Source organism: Hoplias malabaricus, chromosome Y (genome assembly GCF_029633855.1).
Source record: "Hoplias malabaricus isolate fHopMal1 chromosome Y, fHopMal1.hap1, whole genome shotgun sequence".
NCBI lineage: Eukaryota > Metazoa > Chordata > Actinopteri > Characiformes > Erythrinidae > Hoplias > Hoplias malabaricus.
In genome coordinates this window covers 66,299,842-66,313,243 of record NC_089820.1, presented here as the reverse complement: position 1 = coordinate 66,313,243, position 13,402 = coordinate 66,299,842, and the positions used below count along the sequence as shown (strand labels likewise).

Here is a 13,402-nt window from a genome sequence, read left to right as displayed (position 1 = left end):
AAAAGAGCATGATGGAAATCTTTATGAAAAACTGAGACTCATTTAAATGATGATGATGGCTCATGGTTTATTAAGTCACTCTGCAAACATTTAGAAGAAGGTAGTAAAAGGTGAGTTCACACTGTTCTGTACAGGCTTTGTAATGACACACAGAGGCCACTAGGGGTCTGTTTAACAGCTCTTTCTGAACAAAACTGACTGATTGCTTCTTTAAAGTTTATTACTGAGTTTTACTCTGAGGTCCAAGAGGTTACAATAAGTGTGTAATTCCTGTTCATTTAGGGGCGAAGACATCCTCACAATCCTCACCAATGTGAATAAAGAGGTCAGCAGGAAAGAGGGGAGGATAGAGATTCAACAAAAGAAGTATGATGCTAAGATGACCCCGGAACCTCGTTTCACCCTGACAAGAAAACTGATCTTCAGAATTCCATAACTGTCAGAAAAGCTGTGATATGTGAGAATATAATGCAAAACTATAGGCTTAAAGTTTAAAATATTTGTTCAAACAATCCTTGTTTAATAAAAAAAATGTGTTTAATAAACTTTGGCATATTTTATTCAAATTACTTCTTACGATATAGAAATGATGAGTAAAAACAGAAATCATAAGTTAAATGACTGGGAAAAAGAGTTTGTTTGAAACAGGAAGGGAACACACACGCAGTCCATATTCTAAAGATTTTCGTTGTTAAAAAACTGTATACAAAGTACTCTTTGCTCTCCTTTACCTGACAGGAGGGTTCAGCTACTGAACACTTACCAAATCTGACGACGCTGAAGTTAGTTACTTATTCGCCAGTTTCTTATTCGGATTCTCTGTTCCACCTTAAATGGTGCTGTAGTTACATTCTGTCGCCGCTAGAGGGCAAAGTATGAATACACCTTCCATAACATGGAAAAACTACACGTTTAGCTTCATTCCGTGGATATTATCTCTTTATTTTTAAAGAGTCTCAAAAATCTGAAAGTCTCACTGAAGACACAATATAACAGACTATTAATATCCTGAAGATGAAGACATTTTACTGTAGAATTTTTTATAATGGCCCTGTGAACATAGCATTGGAGATGATAGAATGTGTGGAGTAATTACTCATGTGCCAACATTCATTGGACATTATCTCTTTATTTTCAAAGAGTCTCAAAAATCTGAAAGTCTCACTGAAGACACAATATAACAGACTATTAATACCTTGAAGATGAAGACATTTTAGTGTGGAATTGTTTTGTAATAGCCCTATAAACATAGCACTGGACACGACAGAATGTGGGGAAATTGCTTGACTAACTACAGTGGACATTATCTCTTTATTTTCAAAGTGTCTCAAAAATCTGAAAGTCTCACTGAAGACACAATATAACAGACTATTAATATCCTGAAGATGAAGACATTTTACTGTGGAATATTTATATAACATACCATGGACATTGAGCATTTGGCTTAATTCATTGGATATTAACTCTTTATTTTCAGAGTCTCAAAAATCTGAAAGGCCCACTGAAGACACAATATAACAGACTATTAATATCCTGAAGATGAAGACATTTTACTGTGGTGTTTGTTCTAAGAGAACCCTGTATCTTTAAAAACTTCTCTTTTTCAGTTACATTTAGTCTTTTCTAGGTCTCAGCGAACAGCGAAAGCTATTTAAAATGTTGCGGCAGCTTTTACTTTCGTTTTAATTTAACTGTTTCTCAGAAATTTGCTTCATGGCAGTGAAACCATGTGAATCACCGAAGTACGGTCCATCCCCAGAGCACAGTTAACTGGCCAGTCATCAGATATCATACAAAACCCTTAAAGAATTTTTTCCAGAAGTTACTATGATGACAAGGAGCAATTCTGCCATTTCCCTGAACAAAGACAGCAGACCCATAGGAAGACCAAAAGGTTTGGTCCTGGGTAAAAATCAGAGGGGGCTGTGTTCATAAATATAAGTTCATACCTGAGGTAAAATACTTTCAAAATCATAAATCAGAAAGAAATAAAATTCAAAAACATAAATTTGATAAATTTCATAAGCCCAGGTACTAGAGTGGTTTTATATATAAAAATATTTATTTAAACATATATACAAATGTTCTATATTTATTAATGAGTTTATTTTTACATTACCATAATAACTTATACATAAATAATTATTCTGTTACCGTTGTAGTTTTATAGTGTTTTCCCGACAAACCACACCAATATAACAATCTGACTACAGTGAATGTGAAATGCACAATAAATGAACAGTGTTTTTAATAACCCAGCGCCATTCTGACTTTGTCAAAGCTGTTTATATCTCAGCGTATATGTTAAATATTAAATAAACAGCGAGATATTTTTTATTTGAACCAACCATGTTAAGCTCGGCCATAATAAGGGCTTTTATTTTGAAAGTTGGCACCTCGATTACGCCTGGGGGACAGAAGAGAGCAGCTCCTGAGTGTGATGATTCTTTAATGGTCAGTGTTTGGTTTTTGGGTTTGTTTTTAAAGCGTATTATATTCTTTAAGGACGGGTAGGGACTATTGACCGTGTTCTCCGCGGTGTTCAGACGCTTCTTTTTCGTGAGCTCGTCTTTACTGTCAGAGCTGAACGTTTTCCTGAGTTTACCTGTGTGTTCAGGTTGTCACTGTCAGCAGTTTATTACAGGAGCTGACGAGGGAGAAAATCTGCTCTAGAGATTAATTTGCCTTTCTGCGGGTTTTCTGAGGCTTTATACCTAAATGTCATTTGCCTGAAAGTGTGGAAAATACGTCCTCCCTTAACCTTCAGTGTAGCTGTTGTGGCTAATGCTAGGAGTCTTTACTGTCAACAGCTGAGTGAGGCATTTACAGTTTAGTCTGTTCAGACATGTATTATTGGTAATAGCATTAGAAGGGGATTAATATGAGGAGTGACTTAGCATAGTAGGATTATTATTAGTATTAGTAGTTACCAGTCTGGTAGTAGTTGTAGTAGAACTGGAATTAACCCTGTAGTAGACCTAGAAGTTGAGCTCCTCACATTTAAACAAAATAATCTTTACAATCAAGTGTTTCAAAGATGAAACCCACCATTCTGAGTGGTTCGATGTAAAGGACTCCATTCTAGAGAAACATATAATCTCATATGTTACAGTGAGGTAATAGGAACCAGACGTCTTTTAATAGTTACAGATTTGCTGCCTACATTTATCATGGCAGAGAATTAGATGAAAGATTATTTAAAGCAAAAATAATCCCCAGACAAAGTCGTTTGGGCTCTCAAAATTATATATAGGTTTACTGGAGACGTTGGATAGTAAATAAAATGGCTAAGTGGATCACATTCTGAATAAAATGGTGTAAATTAACCACAGGATGTAAAGTCAATAAGTTAAAATCATATTTGATAAAGATGTTCTAATAAGCATTCTATCTTTGTGTATATTTATATTTTAAAATCTCAGGTTATGAAAATGTACCTGTACCAGTGCAATTAACATTTAAAGACGTTACATGGAATTTAACATGGTTTGCACGGTTACGGTAAATGTACTTTTGCCTTTTTCAGGTGTGCCTGAGTAGAAAAGAAGCATGAGTTCTCCCTCAGAGCACAGGGGCATCCATGTGGATGAGGCGGACCTGAAATGTAAGAACGGCTGTGATTTCTATGGTAATACGGCCTGGAAGGGGCTGTGTTCCAAGTGCTGGAGGGATGATATCCAGCGCTCTCGAGCCAGACAGATCGAAGAGGACCGTGCACTAGCAGAAAGGTGAGAAAGAGGACGTAGAGATGGGGAATGGTTGTTTCTCACCCCTGATGGTTGCAGGATTTAAAATGTGTGGAACCCAACACGTCTAATCCTAGTTTAGTTTCTGGAATTCTAACATGGATTCCTTTAATTGTCTTTTTTTCTTCGAAACTTAACACACCCACTGGTAAACAAAATGCCTCCTGCAGCTTACAAACCCTTTACATTGACAGTTATTACCGGTTATCACAACATTTAGCCTCATAACATAAGGAGTAAATATAATAAAGCATGATTTTGTATAAATCCTTAAAGAGTTTTTCTTCTTGATGAACTAGGTTGCAGAGAGAGGAAGAAGCTGCCTATGCGAGTAGTCAACAGGGTGTACGCTCTGAGACCACCAGCAGCCAATCCAGCAAAACTGAGAAGAGGGCTGTTCAGAAGGCACTTACGGTCCCTACAGTGAAGAAATTTTTCACAACGTCCCCAAAGATAAGCCTGGGGAAAGGTACATGCTGAGATCTGATTTCAGTGCCGTTGATAAATCCGCACTAGTCACCTTATTTACATTGGACACACTCCAGTTTTCCTCATGAGTTCTTAAGCAAATAGTGGTCCTCAAAGGGAAAGTTTAGAGTCTGGTAATGAGTGCAGAGCTCTAACAGCCAAAGCGTAATTAACTCTATAGTGTTAAATTAAAACAGCTGATAATATGCGATGTAAATTGAAGAAATAGCTAACAGAACTGTCAGTAGATTTCAGATCAGATTTGACTCTGTGTAGATGTGATGAATAAAGGTCAATGTGTTTAAAAATAGAACTGTTGGAAATTCAGATGTGTGCTTTCATTTTCTATTTTGCAAGAGCTGTAAAGGAAGCGATGGGTGCAAACAGATTATGTCCCTGCTTTCTCAGCATTTTGTGAGCTTTTCCTTTTGTTGCAGTAACGATCTGGGCACACCCTTTTATTTCCTGGCAAATACATTCAAACAATACACTGATTTAGAAATAGGTGGTTTTTAGAAGAAAAAAAAAATGTGTTTTGGGAAAAAAGTCTCACGCATTCTGCTGACTGTACAAGGCAATTTTAGATTGTCTCCATCAATTACATTTATTATGTACCAAATATAATTAATTTCTATTTTTAAAATATTTCCACTAATATTTCCAATATTATTAATAATAATGGTTTACGAAGATTTACAAAGTTTTGAGGCTATTTTTTAAGAAGTCATGAGAGTAGTATAAACAAATCCTAGCAATGGCTAATCAGTGCTGTTAAGTACATTTCTGTATCATCTCTTTTGCAATAAAACCTATATTTTCATTTACCATTTTTTAACGTGAATAATGGACCAATAGAAATGCAAAACTATTGCTTGTGGTTGAATCTACAGGGTGGGCCATTTGTATGGATACACCTTAATAAAATGGGAATGGTTGGTGATATTAACTTCCTGTTTGTGGCACATTAGTATATGGGGGGGAGGGGGGGGTGCTTTTCAAGATGGGTGGCGGCCATTTTGAAGTCAGCTATTTTGGATCCAACTTTTGTTTTTTCAATGGAAAGAGGGTCATGTGACACATCAAACTTATTGGGAGTTTCACAAGAAAAACAATGGTGTGCTTTGCTAAGTGCAAAGTGCTGCCCGTTGTGTTGTCAATGCAACCCTCTTCTCCCACTCTTCACACACTGATAACAACACCGCAGGAGAAATGCTAGCACAGGCTTCCAGTATCCATAGTTTCAGGTGCTGCCACAACCATTCCTATTTTATTAAGGTGTATCCAAATAAATGGCCCGCCCTGTACTTTATATTAATATAAAAAGAAATGCTCTTTAGTAGTGGTAAAGCTAAAGAATTTGTTCTCATTGTGAAAATATTTTTTTGATTATTATTATTTAATCTGATAAAATTTGGCCTTTTGCCTATGCAAATGTTATGACATAATTTATGAGTTTCATTTTATTTTTATTTATTTATATTTCAATATGTTAAACTTTACTTTGCAGTAGCAGAAAAAAAAACATGTTCGGGGTGTGTTCCATGCAGAGAATATTTTTTCAATTGTTATCGCTTAGAAATTCCATAAGTTGCATATGTTTCTACTACCTATTGGATTCTTAATTTTCCACAGATGTCACAGTTCCAGAGACACAGTCAGCCTCTAGTTCCTCCAACAGCCAGCAGCCTGCGTCAGACCAAGCTACGAGACAGTTCATCGACTTCCTGAAGACCCTGCATAAGCCTGGACGAGAGATCTTCAAACAGAGTCACAGCTTCTGTCAGAGTGTAGCCTTCAAAAAGGTACTTGTATTAAGCTTTGTCTCTTTTTTATATTTACTAATTTTCAGAATGATGGTGCAAGGTGTAATTTATGACAGATTTTTTTAATGAATTCAGTCCATTTTCCTAGTAACCATCCATCGCTCTTCAAACTAAAGGCCAGCTTCTTGCTTGCTGCGTGTTGCTCAGATGGAATCTGTGATTGTAGCCTCACAGTTCATACAGCTATATTTGAACTCAAGTACTCACAGTTAACTCTCTTGCATTTCCTTCAGGACCTCGGGGCAGAGGAGCTCTCAGAATCTGTTCAGGACTTTTACCAGAGCTTGTCTGACCGCTTGAACACCTTCTACAAATGTATGTTAAGTTTAGACCACGTTGATGGTCTGTGGAGTTAAATGTGATTTATAATGTATTACTGGTGACACCACACCGTTTTTCATGTCAGACTTGTGTTCAGTTCTCAGCCTTAAAGGCTAAGCACCACTTAATGGACCTCCATGAATATTCCACATTGTTGTAGTTACTGACAGATATAAGTATGAATTAAAATGAAAATAGCAGCTTAATTTGCTTTAAAACTGACAATTTTATTAAACTGACGGAAAAACCCGAGCTCGCTACGGAAATTCTCGAACGCGACCGTGACGTCACTGGTGGACAACAGCCGAACAACGCCGCGGTAAAACACCGTTATGACCGACTGTTATGACAGTATCTAGCTAAATAACCAACATTATTCATGACAATAGCCTAGCAATAAGCTAAACTCAAATGTAGAGGTACCGTTATTCTTGTAAATGTGATCGAAGTCGAACTCGAATTCATCCGACACTATAAACCTCCGTAATGCAGCTACGTAGCCGAGTATAATCTGAGACACCGAGTTTAGCGAGTCAAGCTAACGTTAACTAACACCAACTAAAACAGGCGGAGTGAGTGTCCTCACCCTGTTTACCTCCATGTTACAGAGGCTCTTGAACACCTTTCGTTGGTGTCCTTACATGCCCATATTGTTGGAAAAGCGCCAGTGAAATGAGCTACAGATAACGGAGTGAGCGGAGGGTCCTTTCCAAAGTGTCCGTTTAAAGTGGACAGATTTAGTCCATTTTCTGGATATTTTGGGGGCAACGGTCTTTTAAACCTTATTCCTTCAATTAGTAAGAAATAACATGTTTTCTGACTATCAATAAACACAGGTTAGGAACTCAAACTCCACTGTATTTATTTGTTTGACACTTTCATAGAGCTGCTGCTTAGCCTTTAATTGGGAAAACATTTTAAGGATATAACTGTCCTTGTGCAAAACCTCTTACACTGTATTAGTCCTTTTCTGTAACATGATTAAAATTGTATTTTGCTCTAAATACGATTGTCTGCCAAGTGCCAGAAATGTAAACGTAAAATAGTTGATGCCACCAGCCGTTATCCTGCAGCTAAACCAGTGTGGCCCTTTTTGCTGAACTATAGTTTCATGGTGTTTTAAGTAAATGCTTTTAGAAATCCAAATGGTTGTGATGTGTATTGTCATTATGTTTGTGTTTTCCTAAACGCTGGCCAGGGACCCCAGATCGAATCGAGTGTGTGATGGATGAAGTGGAAAAGTACATGATGCTGCATTTGTATGAGCAGGCCTTCTGCCCCGAGTCGGCAGATGACGAGGTCAAAGATCTGGCCATCCAGAAGAGAATCAGGTAGGTCATCACACGACAGAAGACAACAAGCACTGACTAATGAGAGGTGGGCTTTATTTTCCCGAAATGGGTGCATAGTAGATTTTAATGGCACTATAATTTGAATTGTTACATTATTATAATGTATTCCTTACTGTGAGGAATAAGCTTGGAGAGTAGTGTAAACGTAGAAAACAGATTGTCATCACAGCATTATTATGACAAATCAATATACTCAGTACACAAATGTAGATATGAGGTACCTTGACACTTACTTTATAACAATAATTTGCATAACACTGGCATTCAATTTACGTTTTGCACAATTTGCAAGTAAATAAAAGTCAAATTTGTGTGTGAATATGTTCAGGGCTCTGCATTGGGTCACTATCCAGATGCTGGGCGTCCCCCTGAATGAAGAAGACCCTGCAGTGGCGGACAGTTTAGTGAAGGCCATTACTGGTAAGGCAGCTATGTACTCTCTCTATCAGTGCCTGACTTATTATGCTACTTACAGTCATTGTACTCACTCTTTGCTGTTGAAACGTTGCTGTTTTTCTCTTCTGGGAAGGCTTTACACTACGGTAACACTGTGAAGATTTGGTAGCACACAGCTACAAAATCATATGCCACTCCAACTCATCCTAAAGGTTTGGGATGGCATATGTCCAGAGAACCCAGTTTTGTTCTTCAACATTTGCACAGTGTGGCGGGTGCTTAATATGCGCATGTGTAGCTATACCAGAGCTTCCCATTCAGTTGACAGTGATTTCTATGGAGATTATACAAACTATCCACACATTGTAACTGGATGTGCCTTAACGTCATTTAAAATGTGTGTCTGGACATGTAGTGTATAACCAAAGACTACTATCCTACTATGATTTTCTGAACTGCCACTGGATTCTTTGTGATTAAGTGGGTTGGTCCACATTTGTCAGGGTCTCACTTTCAGCTTTTACAGGTTCTACTCAATGTTTTCCATCTCAGAAGAGATTGTTGTATCCTAATAGTTCCTACTGTTGTTCCTACAACACTCTCAGAAAGTGTGTGTGTGTGTGAGAGAGACAGAGAGGAAGAATGTATGCTGGCATGTCAGGATATGTGTCAGTGGTTTCTCAAGGTCAATATTGGACTCTGCTCTATTGCCATTCAGTGTTTGTTGTCAATGATTTTGTTTTTTGAGCTGTGTTGCCTTTAGTCATAATGAGAAATATAAGTAAGATTTGAATTACATTATTTGTAATACTGTGATAAATACTTCATTTTTATTGATAATGTACAAATAGCAAGAGAGGGGAATCCATTTCTATGTGGGCCCTGATTGAAGCAGCTTATGCTCCATGTAGTGGGTCCCCTACATCTGTGATACATCCGGCCACTGGTGTCAGGTTTCAGTGTAATTATTGTTGATTTGCAGTTAATATTTCAACTTTACACTAAATGTATTGTTGTCACAGACATCATTGAGATGGACTCGAGGCGAGTGCCTAAGGTCAAACTGAGCTACATCACCAGATGCAGCAAGCACATCTTCAGCGCTATCAAACGAAGCAAACGTGAGGCCGCCTCCGCTGACGACTTCCTGCCAGCGCTCATCTATGTGGTGCTTAAGGCAAACCCACCTCGTCTGCAGTCCAACATACAGTACATCACCCGCTTCTGCAACCCCAGCCGTCTGATGAGTGGAGAAGATGGATATTACTTCACCAATCTAGTGAGGCTTCAGCTTTAACTCAATGTGGCACTTGTAAAATACAAAGCATACACTAACCTAGTGGTTCCAAACTCCACTGGAATTAATTTGAAACTTTGTAATTTATACAAAGAATGTGTTTGTGTGTGTGTGTGTGTTGCCCTACAAAGGACTGGTGGCCCCACCAGAGTGAATGAATGAATTTATAATATTTTATTTTTATTTATTTATTATTTTTGGGCACCACGGTGGTGCATCAGGTAGTGTCACAGTCACACAGCTCCAGGGACCTAGTTTAGTGTGTTCTCCCCGTGTCCATGTGCGCCTCCTCCGGGTGACTGTCTGTGAGGAATTTGGTGTGTTCTCCCTGTGTCTGCGTGGGTTTCCTCTGGGTGACTGTCTGTCAGGAGTGTGGTGTGTTCTCCCTGTGTCTGCATGGGTTTCCTCCGGGTGACTGTCTGTGAGGAGTGTGTTGTGTTCTCCCTGTGTTTGCGTGGGTTTCCTCCGGGTGACTGTCTGTGAGGAGTGTGGTGTGTTCTCCCTGTGTCTGTGTGGGTTTCCTCCGGGTGACTGTCTGTGAGGAGTGTGGTGTTCTCTCCCTGTGTCTGTGTGGGTTTCCTCCGGGTGACTGTCTGTGAGGAGTGTGTTGTGTTCTCCCTGTGTCTGCGTGGGTTTCCTCCGGGTGACTGTCTGTGAGGAGTGTGGTGTGTTCTCCCTGTGTCTGTGTGGGTTTCCTCCGGGTGAATATCTGTGAGGAGTGTGGTGTGTTCTCCCTGTGTCTGCGTGGGTTTCCTCCGGGTGACTGTCTGTGAGGAGTGTGGTGTGTTCTCCCCGTGTCTGTGTGCATTTCCTTCAATTCATTACATTTTTTTATATAAGTTACAAATCAGTTCACCCCCACCACATATTATATACACATATTATAATTGTAGAGCCCTGTTTAATGCAGAAACATCTTAATTCATTTAACATATAGCAAAAATATAGCCTAGCACAATGTCCAATTGCATTGCTCAGTTCTATTCTACAGGGAGTTCTTCCCTTATTTTGTTGTGGCTGGGTGCAGTGGGTTAACATCAACTTCCATCCTGAAAACATGTAAAGTAATGTCTGTATGTCTTCTGCTTCCTCTCAGTGCTGTGCAGTGGCTTTCATTGAGAAGTTGGACGCCCAGTCCCTCAACATAAGCCCGAAGGACTTTGAGCTCTATATGTCCGGCCAGGCTTCCCCTGAAAAGGTGCAAAAATCTGAAAACTCTACTTCCTGCGTTTCCTCCTCTTCCACACAGAGCAGCCCTAGAGCAGAGCCAGCCACCGGAGGCAGATTAAAATATCAGCCGCTGGACCTGCTGTCAGGACTGGAGGTACGGCAGGAGCAGGTAATGGAGGGGGCGCACAAGCTGGAGAATGATCTCATCGAGTGGAGCGACGGTGTGGAGAGATCGGTGCAGGACGTCCTGCAGGGCCTTAACCTTGAGACAAATACGGAGCCCACGTCCACCATCGACTCGGACAACGTGGACAGCGAAGGACTGCCCCCTCCTCTACAGCCTCAGGTGTTCGCTGGGTAGCCCCCCAGCCCCCGTTCTAATTATCCGTTCAGTGACCCAACCACACCAGATGGCGAAACGGACTGTTAATATTTATCCTGCCCCCAAATACTCTGACCCTGCTGTGCACAGGCTTATTTGGAATCGGTGATGGTCCTCTCCCTTCTACCTTTTTGTCTTTCCTTTACTCTGGGAAGGTTTTGCACATTTGTTCTGTTACAGTTGAGTTTCTCTCAACGCTTATGTATTCAGTAAAGCTTTGCTTAATGAGATAGAGCTGGCCAACACCATCTGAGACCAGGAATCGAGTTTATGACTAACTTGAGACACCTCAGTTAGGAAGACAGTCAGATTAACGAGCAATAAGCTAATTGTTCTGTTCATACTTTCAATCACAATGACGAGAGAGGTCAAAGGAGACCACGTGGAATTGAGGATACAGCGAAGAGAATTACACCGAACTTATAGTCTTCATTCAGCAGAGTAAACAAAGTCATTCAGAGTGGTTTTACCTGAAAAGGTTCAGTGTAGACAGGATTCACCATTTCCTATCCACCCAATGTGAATGGCTTTGTTTACACCTCAATGACTGAAGTGAATCTACTGTGCGACGTCAGTGGAATTCCCTTTTAATATTGGAATCAACCGTGTATCCAGGCTTTCGGCCAGAAGGGAGCAACAGTAGCATTGTGCTCTTAGCTTCGGTGAACGAATGTTGGCCACATCTCTCTCAGTCGTCCTCGTATTTCACGCTTAATTGAAGGCAGGACAGAGTAGCCGTTCTTATGCACTTTTAACATGCCTTGAGGATATAGAATTCACTCTTGAGTTCAGATAGTGTCAGACTAGTTTAAAATATGTTTATTTTTGTGGCTCATTTTAATTCATAAAGAATGATTTGTGAAAGGCTTGAAATGCAAGGTTTCGGGTGTTTAATCAGGAATTTCCCTTGCTGTTCTGTACATGCTTTGGATTTAGACTTTTAGCGATGTTTATTGTTATTTATTGGAGTATTTCATTTGTTTTGTTTTGTTTTTGTTTTGAGAGCTCATCTAAAACCAAGTGACTCCACAGCTCTTTATGATTTTAATATTTATTTGATTGAATGTAAACAATCAAAATAACTAATTTATCATATGTTAGTCGATGTGGTTACGGTGTGGTATCGTTTTAATTCAACGTCTAACTCGTGAGCTGTTTTAACATTGTGAATGATACGATGCACTGTGAACAAGTTTAATTCAGTGGACACCAGCTCATACCTATATTTTTAAACTGATACAGCTTCTGGGAATGTGATGCACTCCAGTTTTGCTGCCTTGCAGAATTTATTTAAGCAATACATTCGAAATGCAAGTACTAGGTTTTAACAGCTGTTCAGTGTAACTCAATGTCACATATCAGATCAGTAAAGCTTTGGTGAGAAATCACAAGGTTTTTTTTTGCTACAGAGAATAGTCTGCGTACGTTCCTGTTAAAAGTCCAGGGACCACTCCTCATTCATTGAATTTCCAGCCTTGTAGTAAAATCCGATGATGAATCGCCTGCTTAAAGAAACACAAGGTTAGATTTGGGTTTAGTTTAATTATATTTAACAGCACTGTACTGAAATCAATGGGGTGGGGTGAGTTGGTGTCAGGGTAGGTCCCTACTCTCCTCCAATGTTACACAGTGTAGTTTCTGCGGTGCTGAACTCAAATGAGCAAAAACTGAGGGCTCCATTCTCCCTATTACCACTCAGTGGAGCATCATCATCAGTGATTTGAAGCAGTAATTTTAAGGTTAAAATATTATGAGTGAGAAAGTCTATAGATTCCTAACACCCCCTGATAGAAAGAAAATCACACTTGAGGAAGTGTGTCCTCACACTTGGGCAGATCCCTTTATGATATTTTAGTCTCGGCCCATCTGTGATTTAAAGGCAGCAAAATCAGCATTGAAATCAGCATTGAAGTCCAGACAATACGAACACGTTTTCATATTCTATTCAACTATAAAATAAACAGAATAGTGGAGTGATGCGATATTCACAGCACCCATACTGTCTCAAGAAATCTCCCATTATACGTTTTCTTTTTACTGTTTTATATTTTGACATGCGTTTAAGACTTGCTCTAGCTCTGAGAGTGGCTCTTTATGGTATTTCTGACCTAAACGGTAGTTAAAAGGCATTGATATATTAAAGATAGTTGTAGTTTGTCTCCCAAAACTGTGTATTTATGTATAAGTAAGACATAAGTCCCCCAACACCGCTGCTGCACGCATGTATCTCTGCAGCACAAATGGACTTTGCCTGAGGACTGCTCGATCTGTAAAGGCATTGTAGCCGTTTATACAGAAAACCCTGAGAATTAAAGTTTATAAATGATTAAATGAAGGATTATATTCTGTGGTTTTTTTTTTCTGTTATTACGTGTTTCTGGTTATTTCCAGGTTTTGTTGTGTGTTCTGCTTATTCATGTATCTGTGCCTTGTGGTGAACCAGAACA

The 13,402-nt window shown here is 39.4% G+C and overlaps 1 protein-coding gene across 1 annotated transcript; it reads left to right on the top strand.

The window, feature by feature from the left end:
• The first annotated feature begins 2,391 nt into the window (after positions 1 to 2,391).
• On the top strand, positions 2,392 to 13,262 carry LOC136679313 (rab5 GDP/GTP exchange factor-like). Its single transcript, XM_066657763.1, has 9 exons — positions 2,392 to 2,454; positions 3,527 to 3,728; positions 4,046 to 4,215; positions 5,847 to 6,016; positions 6,271 to 6,352; positions 7,557 to 7,689; positions 8,039 to 8,130; positions 9,129 to 9,385; positions 10,500 to 13,262. The coding sequence occupies exons 2-9, from the start codon at positions 3,550 to 3,552 to the stop codon at positions 10,932 to 10,934; spliced, it is 1,518 nt and encodes a 505-aa protein (XP_066513860.1). The 5' UTR covers positions 2,392 to 2,454; positions 3,527 to 3,549; the 3' UTR covers positions 10,935 to 13,262.
• The last annotated feature ends 140 nt before the right edge of the window (positions 13,263 to 13,402 follow it).

Bases quoted from the DNA above. Each gene is read 5' to 3' on its own strand.
- LOC136679313 (XM_066657763.1), top strand. From the start codon at position 3,550: ATGAGTTCTCCCTCAGAGCACAGGGGCATCCATGTGGATGAGGCGGAC. The intron at 8,131-9,128 runs GTAAGGCAGCTA...TTGTTGTCACAG, and splicing joins TTTAGTGAAGGCCATTACTG to ACATCATTGAGATGGACTCG. The intron at 9,386-10,499 runs GTGAGGCTTCAG...GCTTCCTCTCAG, and splicing joins GATATTACTTCACCAATCTA to TGCTGTGCAGTGGCTTTCAT.